Source organism: Neophocaena asiaeorientalis, unplaced genomic scaffold (assembly GCF_003031525.2).
Source record: "Neophocaena asiaeorientalis asiaeorientalis breed wild unplaced genomic scaffold, Neophocaena_asiaeorientalis_V1.1 scaffold134, whole genome shotgun sequence".
In the NCBI taxonomy this organism is placed as follows: domain Eukaryota; kingdom Metazoa; phylum Chordata; class Mammalia; order Artiodactyla; family Phocoenidae; genus Neophocaena; species Neophocaena asiaeorientalis.
In genome coordinates, this window is record NW_020185339.1 from 4,816,075 (window position 1) to 4,826,237 (window position 10,163).

The 10,163-nt window shown below is 34.8% G+C and overlaps 1 protein-coding gene across 5 annotated transcripts in view; it reads left to right on the forward strand.

The window, feature by feature from the left end:
* Window positions 1-4,542, forward strand: part of PPP1R12A (protein phosphatase 1 regulatory subunit 12A) — a 148,959-nt gene extending 144,417 nt beyond the window's left edge. For all 5 annotated transcript variants that reach the window (XM_024737127.1, XM_024737130.1, XM_024737128.1 and 2 more), the window contains one exon: window positions 2,362-4,542. In XM_024737127.1, coding sequence (XP_024592895.1) covers window positions 2,362-2,448 — 87 coding nt within the window. In that variant the 3' untranslated portion in view covers window positions 2,449-4,542. The remainder of the gene's footprint in view (window positions 1-2,361) is intronic.
* Window positions 4,543-10,163: the final 5,621 nt, after the last annotated feature.

The window sequence follows — 10,163 nt, forward strand, 5'->3', positions numbered from 1 at the left end:
GATGCAGGGGACACAGGTTCGTGCCCCGGTCCGGGAAGATCCCATATGCCGCAGAGCGGCTGGGCCCATGAGCCATAGCCGATGAGCCTGCGCTTCTGGAGCCTGTGCTCCGCAACGGGAGAGGCAACAACAGTGAGAGGCTCACGTACCGCGAAAAAGAATAATAATAATAAAATAATAAATAAATAAAAATAAAGGACATTAGAGTAGTGGGCAGTCAGAGGTACAGTTTATCAAACTCTGCATCACCTGTGAAAATAAGTTCATTTTGAATATTGGAAGGTACATTCTTCTCAGGAAAAAAAAGAATGACATAGTTAATTGATTACCTCTTATTACATTGTCTTGCATAAAGTATCTATCACATTATGAATTAATGGACTAATGCATAGGAAATTATGCCCATAGAATTAGAATTTCAAGATTTAAATGTTTTTCTATTGAATTATTTAGTTTCTTATTAAAACATTATTGAATGGCTTTGGAGAAAATGTTTTTGGATTTTGTTTACCTGTGTATTTTGTTTGATAAGGAATTTTAGAACTACACTGTTTACTTTTGCAAATTTCATGAAATATTCTTTTAAGACTCTTAATTTTTTTCTTCTTACATTTGTTATCTGTGATTCTTTATGTTTTCATTGTACTCTTTTCCACTTTCTTATTTTTTATTTTCTATTTCTTTATGTTCTGATTCCTGCAGAATCTGCACCAAATAAAGCAAATTCAAACTCTGAGAGAATTAAATGAGCGACTGCTGACTGAGAATAGGGCCTTGACAAGAGTGGTAGCCAAGCGCTCAGGGTTCTGTAGGCAACTGCAGTCTGTGAATCTATAATTTATAGTTTCATCATTTCTTCTTAGTAGAGCCAGGCAGGTGTTTTTGTATTAGTAAGCGTGTCTTGAGCTCACTTTTACAAATTAATGCCATTGTGTCTGGAGCTTATCATATAACTGTTTAATTATGCATGGCTTCTCAGAATGTTAGAAAGTGTCACTAATTGTGTATTGTGACTGATAAACTGCAGTAAACTGAGGGAATGATCGAGGCATTTAGATAAAAGACTTGTCTGCACTTTTGCAAAGCTAGTGCACATTTTGGCTCTACGAATATTTTAGCACTTAAAAATATGGCTGTTTAAAACTCTTTACTAGAAAGAAAATGGAACATGTATTTTACACATAATATATGTTGAAGCCGAAGATTAAACATGAATTATCTGCTTTTCAAAATAATGTCATTTTCAGTCAGAACCATCTTCGTTAATATTCACGTAGTTCTCTATGAACAGCGGTATCCTAATAAACTTATTAGTTTATCCTAATAAACTTCAGATTACTGTATTTTATATCCCTGCATTCTGAGCACAGGTAAGAATTGATTGGTTCCACATAATATTAAACTCTTCATAAAGATTTTGCTTAAGGTAATTTTGCAAGTAGTTTTACTTTTATCTAATTTGATAACCTAGTACATTTTGAAAGCTGAGGAAAGAGACCTAAATATCTTGGAAAGTATATTTTAATGTCTAAAATATAAGCTATTCCATTTCCAAGCAAATCTGGCAGAGCACATGTGATTTAAATCATTCTTAGTAGAAAATCCAATTAACTTATAATAATTCCACCCCTCATTCAGTTTGTCTGTAAAACAAAAAATAGTTTTGTTTTCAGGATGTAAGGGTGTGTTTTTCTATTTACTCCAAATACTGCTTATATTTTTCTATGCTTGAAAATTTTTATAAATTCAGACTTACTACTTTGGCTTATAAATTATTTTATACTATTCTAATGATAGTAATAATTGCTTTGTTACCATTTAATTGAGCACTTATCTTGGATCAGACATTGTACTAGGCACTTAAACTTAGTACAAGGTAAATCATTTAAGGAATTTTAATAATTTAGAACAAGTCTAATTCCCTCAAAACTTCCCTAAATAAGCTGGTTTTCTTGTGGAATAACAGTATGGTTTGAGGTCTGACATAAATAAAGCAAAAGGCCTTAATTTAGGCTGACAGGAACTCTTAAAGGAATTCCCTTTAAGAGCCTATCCTAACAAAAATAGGCTTCCTTTCCTTGGCTGCTCTAATATGGTGTGCTCGTGACTCATAATGTCAAGTGATTTAGTACATTTCAATTGATAACTTTGGGAGAATAAACCTTTCATTTCATCATTTATTAAACTAATTAGCTTCACAAATGGGGGAGGTTCTTCCTGATACATGTTTTAGTCACTAGAAGTATATATAACTGACAAAGCTTGTTCATGTGTCTTGTGGTAAAAATATAACATTTATTAAGAATCATATTTTATCTTTTTATTGAATTAAAACTTTCTCTTCTGTTTTTCCTCTCATAGATGTTACCAGACCTAAAAGCAGACAACCAGAGGCTAAAGGATGAAAATGGGGCCTTGATCAGAGTTATAAGCAAACTTTCCAAATAAAAAAAGAAAAAGCAGCAAGTAATTGGAATTGCACATATTAGTAACCCAGTGGACCATAATTGACAGTCACTGGAAGCCTGGGAAGAATCCTTGGAGACTGTCATTTTTGGATATCCTGCCAAATGCCCTCTTATCTAGGAGTTTTGTTTTGTTTAATTTTCTGGTGTTTTTCTTTTTTTTTTTTTTTCCTTGTATCAAGACCATTGTTTCATGTTAATGCAGCTGCTGAGAAGATTTTTTTTTTTATGACTGAGAAAACTTGTTTACAGCTCCAGCATATAAGGAAAGTGTTCAAGGCCAGATATGCCTCAGATATTTAACCAGTAAGCCTTAGTTGTACATAAATACTTTTGTGTCAACAAAAACTCAGCTCTCACAGAAGACAGTTATTCAGCATTTTTTGATGTGCCACAGTTTCCAGTTTTTCGATATTTAATTTTTTTTTTTTTGCTTTACATCTGAGTTTGGGTTTGTATTTTTTCTTTCTAACTCTTCATGTGGCAGACCCTTCTCCTGTCTCACAGCTTTCTCATTTACAGAAAAGAACACTTGCTCTTCTGAGATCATTGTCATATATTAGGCTAATGCTGTGTTGTCCCCCACCTGGAACTGAATTGCTTGGTGGAACATTTGCTTTCACTGTTTGTGCAATATGCATTTATTCCTTATATGAATGCTTTAAAGTCAGTTGAGATTAGATTCTTTTAAGTCCTGTTTTCTGCCTTCATTGGTCACTTTTGTTTTGTTTGTTTTTTATTATTGTAGTATAAGATGTTAGATTCTTTAATCTTCACATTCATTTTAGCAGGTACTGAGTGATGCTGTATATATAAATAAGTGTATTGTTTTGATTTTTAGACCACCACATGGCATGCTTGACTGTTTTCTTATTTCAAATGTCTGTTAATGCAAAGTAGGCTACTCCATAATAGTGTTAAAAACAAAATTTGCTAACAATGTGATATAAAGACTTTTAAAATAACACGTTTATGTGGAGCCCTATCTTTACAAAAGTTTTCTACTGTAAAATGCTTTTACTTTTATTTGCAGTTTTCATTTGATAGTATTCAACCATAATTAAAGTTCCATAAGGTAATTGCTTCACATTTCACATACCTGTATTTATCTGAGTGCTGTCTATAACTGTTGTGCTAGCCAAAGTAATGCTATGAAATCATTTGCAGACTTAACGTGAGTTCGTGTTAAATGCACTGTTATTGCCATGTGAAGAGGCATTGACTTTGATACCACCATCATGTTCAGACCATTTTATACATTTCAGTGGCCTTTTTTAAAAAAAAAGTAAAACCAAGTACATATGAAGATGGCTTTTATTTGGACAAATAGCTTTTATATTTTCATTAAATCATGCAAAAAATACTCTTTCTGGCACATAACTGTCTCCTTAACCACTGAACAGTTCAGCCATTTGAATAAATTGTACATTGTAAAGCTTATAGTAGCTAATTGTATTATTGATTGTATTGTATACTATATTAAATGTGAATTTGTACCCCCTTCATTTTAAAAGGTCATTGTGTTCTACTGCCTATTTTAGATTACTTTGGGGTTGGGAAAAGGTGTTTTGGTAAGCAGGATTTTAAGTCCTCTCTTTCTTGATTGGTTTTATGAAGATATAAGGTTATGCTCTTACTACCAAGCTCAGGATTCTTGATTTTTAAAGGTACAAGGATAGTTGTGGGAATTTTATTTTTGGTTATATTTGAACTGTATGAATGGTTGGTCTGAATATAAAGAATTTCCATGGTCTTATGTGGACGTAAAATATACAGATAATTGGTCAGTTTGAGTGACTGCAACATGTTCTGGTTGCACAACAGTTAGGCATGCTAAGGATTATATTTGTGAAGTTTGGATGCCTGTGAAGAATGATTAAATACATGTTTCTAATATTTTAGTGTTTTGTATTTAGGTTATTTATTCTTTGTATCTAAAACTGAACAGCTACTGTGCTATATTGATTTTATTGGTAGTATTGAGCAGACCTTGTTTCTGCATGAAACTAGTTGCAAAACCCACTATTTTGGAAATAAAAATGTATTTTGACATATACAAATAAAATGAATAAAACTATTTTAAATGTGTGAACTTTTACTGAAAACATTTAAAACTTTGTTCTGAGATATTTAAATTCTGCATGGGTATTTTTTCACTAATTGCTTTACTTGGATTCCAATTGGAATAATTTTTGAAATTGTAATATTGTGATAATTTGCACAACATTGTACATGCACATCTGTAAATGCAACCTTAATTGCCGTATTTATGCAATCTGTGTATCAATTTGGACAAATGTTTATATATTTTACATAAAGCTGTCTGTGTGCAGAATCTGAGAACTAGTTTTTTTATGATAATAAGTGGGTAAAAAATAATGATAAAAGTGAGTTTCAAGATAGTAGCTTTGTAGCAAAAGATTTCATTTACCTAAATATTTTGTGGCTTCCAAATTAAACCTATGCTTTTTTGTAGTTGCAAACATAGGCTTGGGAATACGTATAAAGATAATATTCCATTGAAATGTAAAATAGTAGATCATTCTCCAACCTAGATTTGTCCAAGTTTCAACCCCCATCTACTGCACATCTGTAAGTAGATAAGAGGCATTTCTGATTTGGGAACTTTGGTAAAAGACTTGTAGTAAGCCTGTGTCTCTTGTTTCTACTTCCAGTACTTTCCCTGTGCATGCTCACAGAATGATAGATATTAACTGTTTTTTGTCCTCCATACAGAAAATTTCACATGCAAATACTTCAAACCAAATGCAAAGATAGAATTATCAAAAAAAAAAAGATAGAATTATCTAGGAGAGTATTCATACGTAAAGTAGATATTCACTAATCCATTAGGCTACTTTATTCTTTTGCTTAAAGGTTTATTACCACTTAGTCTTTCCTGGCTAATCTGAAACAGTCATGACTCCCAGTGTCAGCACTCACTGAGTGTTGTTGTAAGAAGAAAATATCCAGAGGTCAAATTGTCTCCAAACTAGGACAATGTATTTCCCGTAGGAAATAACAGCCTTGTAGGTTGTCCTTCACTTTGTCATTATAAGCAGAAAACAGAGCAAACTCTGTTAACAGTTATTAACAATCCATTAGCCATATCTTGCTAGAGAAAACCTTTGGTTAAAAAGATGAAAGCTGACTGATAAGCAGTCTCTTCTGTGATGTTCCATGTTTTACGCTGTGTGTGGTCTCTGTGTGTCTGAATTTGCATGTTCCACAGGGGTAATGTACATATGAGAGCCATTGTCCAAAAAGGATTGGGTGTAGAATGAAGTATTTATTTTCCTATTATATATCTCTAAATAGCTAAATACATTTCTTTCTTTCTTTCTTTTTTGGCTACATCAGGTCTTAGTTGCAGCACATGGGGTCTTCGTTGAGGCATGCGAGATCTTTTTGTTGTGGCTTGGGCTCTTCGTTGTGGTGCGTAGGTTTCTCTCTAGTTGTGGTGTGTGAGTTTTCTCTCTCTAGTTGCGGGGCACAGGCTCCAGGGCACGTGGGCTCTGTAGTTTGCAGCATGCGGGCTCAATAGTTGTGGTACACGGGCTTAGTTGCCCTGCAGCATGTGGGATCTAAGTTCCCTGACCAGGGATCCAACCCGCGTCCCCTGCATTGGAAGGTGGATTCTTTACCACTGGACCACTAGGGAAGTCCCTAAATACATTTCGTGGCTTTCCTTTTAGAAAGGTTCTCTGGGGTTATGTGCTATGAAACAACAGAGTGCTTTCTTAGGTAAGTGACATAGTGTCATATTGCTGTTCCAAACCCCCAAAATGAGCAGATTACAACGTAATAAATTTAAAAACACAGGAGTCAGAAATTTTAAATTCTATAATGTGACATAAATAATTCTATCTTATTGCTATAATTTGAAATTTTACTACAAGTTTTCTAAAGTGTATTAGAAGTAAGCATTTTTGAGCCCGGCTGTCACAGCTTGTCACTGCTTAAATTCCAATAAACTTACGTCACAAAAATTAACTATATTTTAATTTTAAAAGGCTGAAGAGAAAAAACGGAGGAAATGTGTAAAGAAATGAAAAATATTAGTAGATTTTGTCCTGAATAATATTCAGCTTGTAGGGCCTGTACTTTGTCTTACAGGTCTGTGACAATGGGAGTGGGAAAGAGAAGAATTTACCTTCTCTCCCCTTCCCCACGCTCAATTATTCTTATAGGTTTGTTCTGATACAAGTCTTTTTCAATAGGATACCTCATTTGATTCTTACAACAGGCTGGGTGAATAAAGGTGAGAAATTTCAGGTGAGAAAGCTGAGATGTACATACTATTAACTGGGTCAACATCCCAAGCCTAGTACAAAGCAGAGCTCTTACTCAGACTTAGTGGTGGTTGCCATTGTTTTTTCCCCAGATCCTAATCTAGGACTTTTCCCCCTATATCACTTAGTTTGATCGTTTTACACTTTGAGGATGGCATTTCTTGGTTTTTTTCTTCCACATTCTTTCTCTAATCCCACATCCCTGCCCCCACACCCACTAATTTTTTCTCTCCTTAGGACTTATTATTAACTAAACCATTTGCCCTGTAATGGGATTTTTTAAAAGATTAATGCTTTTAATGCTCAAGTGTCTAGTTGATTTCCTGGTGCAAATTCTACCTATGCCCAGTAGACCATAAATTTGTAAAAGATTTTCATATACCTACATGCAAAAGAAACTTTGCATCCTTCAAAAATAGATTTTTTTAATTGGTGATGGGAGCTTAATTCCCAAGAATCTTTCTTATTCCCAAGTAAGATAGGCAACATTGATAGTGCTGTGGTTTTAGCAGCAAATTTTTCTCCCCCACTGAAAATGTGTGGAATACCAATATATAAAACAGATAAAATTTGTATTCACATTAACTCACAGATATGACCCCAACCCAAAAGAAAGTGCAGTTGGCCCTCTGCATCTACAGATACAGAGGGCCAATGGTACTATGCCAGTTTGTTTAAGGGACTTGAGTAGCCACAGATTTTGGTATCCATGGCAGTCCTGGAATCAGTCCCCCACAGATACTGAAGGATGCCTGTACTCAAAACATAAAATAGGTCTGTATTAGATATGTGTGACAACAGCATGACTCTCACTTGTTATTATATAATTCTTAGGATCAGAGCCTTACTGAGCAGATGCATCTTAACTTCAGTTGCTTTCACAATAACCGTGCTAAACATGTGCTCTAGCAGTATACTCTAGTGTATGTTCTGACCTAAAGAAAATCAAGACCAAGTACAGGACATAAGCTCCACACAAAAATGAGATAACCTGACAATATAACTTAGTGTGTATGTGCTCTCCAGTGTTTTACAATTTGACATGTATGTGAGTGTATTTATAAATTTGAGGAAAGCATTTTAGCAAACAATTTGAATCAAAATTTTGTGGGATCCATAGCATATCTTTTCAAAACCTATGGGGTACTGATTTTTTAAACACTTGACAGGGTGGAAGGAGCTTTGGATTCAGTCAGATGTAGATGTAAATCTCACCTACACTACTTTATAATTGATGCTGGTCAAATCATTTATCCGTTCAGACTCAGTTTTTTCAAGTAAATGACATGTCTGTGTAAAGTGCCTTGAACAGTTCTTGAGCTTAGTGGATTGATACCCAACAAATGTAATTATTATATTATTACTTTGAAGAAATTACATTAATAATTTGTGGCTTTTAAAAGTACTAATTTACTTTAGAATGTAATTTACTTTTTCTGGGATCATTTGATAAATGTTTATAACGTATTTCCAAAGAATCCTTTAATGTGTAAACATTTTTAATAGGATTGTTTCTTCTTAGAATATATTAAAGCAAAATTTTAGAATAATGTACCCAATTAACCATAAACACCTATTTTTTTTACTCTGGGTCAGTAAGGGAGAAAGAAATGAGGTGGATTTCAGAGGACCTCCTTCAACCATTGGAAAGAAGGAAAAAGTACACCTCTGTAACCATGCCACATCTATCCTAACAGATTCCAGGAACACTGACTCTCTACTCGTGTGCATCTAATCCATCTGTGGACCCCAGTTCCTGTTACCAAAAGTGGGGGGATGTGTCAAGAAGTGGATAGGTGTGCCATGCAAAATGCAATTGCCACAGAAGAGGCAGCTGGTAAGTATGGGCTAGTAAGTGTTTTAGTAAATACTTAATGATAGTCGCTACCCCATATTTCTTGTTTTCATTAAAATTCATAGTTGTTGGAACGTCAGGATTATCCCTAATTTTGGATGTTTTTAGAGTTTACATAATACTTCCCAGAAAATATCCTGAGGTCATCCGGGCCATTTATCAGCCTACAGAGCAAGGTTATGCAGCTAACCTTGTTGCATAATGATCTTCTGCATAAGAGTTGTATAATCTCATCTACTCTTTTGGTCTGAAATTTAGAGTCCTGCCCATCTCATTCTTATTCCATGCTAGACTGCACCTCTGATGTACACTACTTCCTTTACTGTGACCAGTAGTAGAAAAACCAGAGAGGAGGGGAGCTAAATTTTAGTATTTTCTATGTTCCAGACACCCTATACATACCTTGGTTTTCTGGTTTTAAATTCTCTTTAATCTGTTTCTTCTATTTTACTGTACTATGAGCTCCATAAAAGGACAAAGTCTTTTTCATCTTCGTTCTCAGCAGTTAGTATAGTGCCTGGCACATAGTAGATGTTTACTTGATGTTTTTCAAAGGGAAGAGTGAATCAATAATTGTGTTACATTTTGTGGAGGAAAAAGTCTTGACAGGTTTTTAAGAAAGCTTTGTAACGTGTTAAATGTAAGCATTCTGATTCCTGCAGACTTTGTCTCAGTCATTCAAGTTCTTGTTAGCGCTTCCAAGCCAGACTGCCCTATGGGGTAGGAATACACCCAGAAGCAAACAGGTAAAGATAAATCCCTGCCTTGTGGAGGTTACATTCAAGGAATGGGAAGATTGAAAATAAGCAGCTACACAATATTAGAAGACAACAGATACTATGGAAAAAATAGAGCAAGATAAGAGATTTCAGGAATGAGGGAGAGCTTGTCAGAGAAGGCCTCACTGAGAAGGTAACATTTGAGCCAAAACTGGAAGGAGGGGAGGGCAAAAACTGCAGGTGTTTGGGAGAAGAGCATGTCCAGGCAGACGGAGCCGCGTAAACACAGGCCTTGAGGTGCAGATGTTCTTGAGTGTTTTGACAAACGGTAAGGCTATTGTAGTTATATAGCTAAGTGAGCAAGAAGTAGAATAGTAGGAGGGAACGTCGGAGAGTCGGAGAGGCAGCGAGAGCTGGATGAGGGACTTGTTTAGACATGTATTGACCACATGCTGTGCACTAGACTTGCTCCTTGAAGAGCTTTACTATCTTTGTCCATACCCTTTTCTCAAGAATATTTTGTAGCTCTTTATAATAAAGCCACATACTCTATAGCTGTAAAATTATTTTTTACAAGAGATAAGAATTGGATTATAAATTGGGGAGGATAATTATATTAGAAAATCTAGGCTCAGTTTCCTAAGGGGAAACTTACTCAATTAAATGTAAAACATTTGCTAAAACTCTTTGACAACCAAGTTAGAAATGGACAAATGGATTATTACAAACATCATTACTATGTAAAAGAAGCCCATCAGTTCATTGGGCAAAATAAACATTTTGGATCACTTCTCAGGAAGGAATTCTCTTATGGGTTTTACAGTTGGTCTAT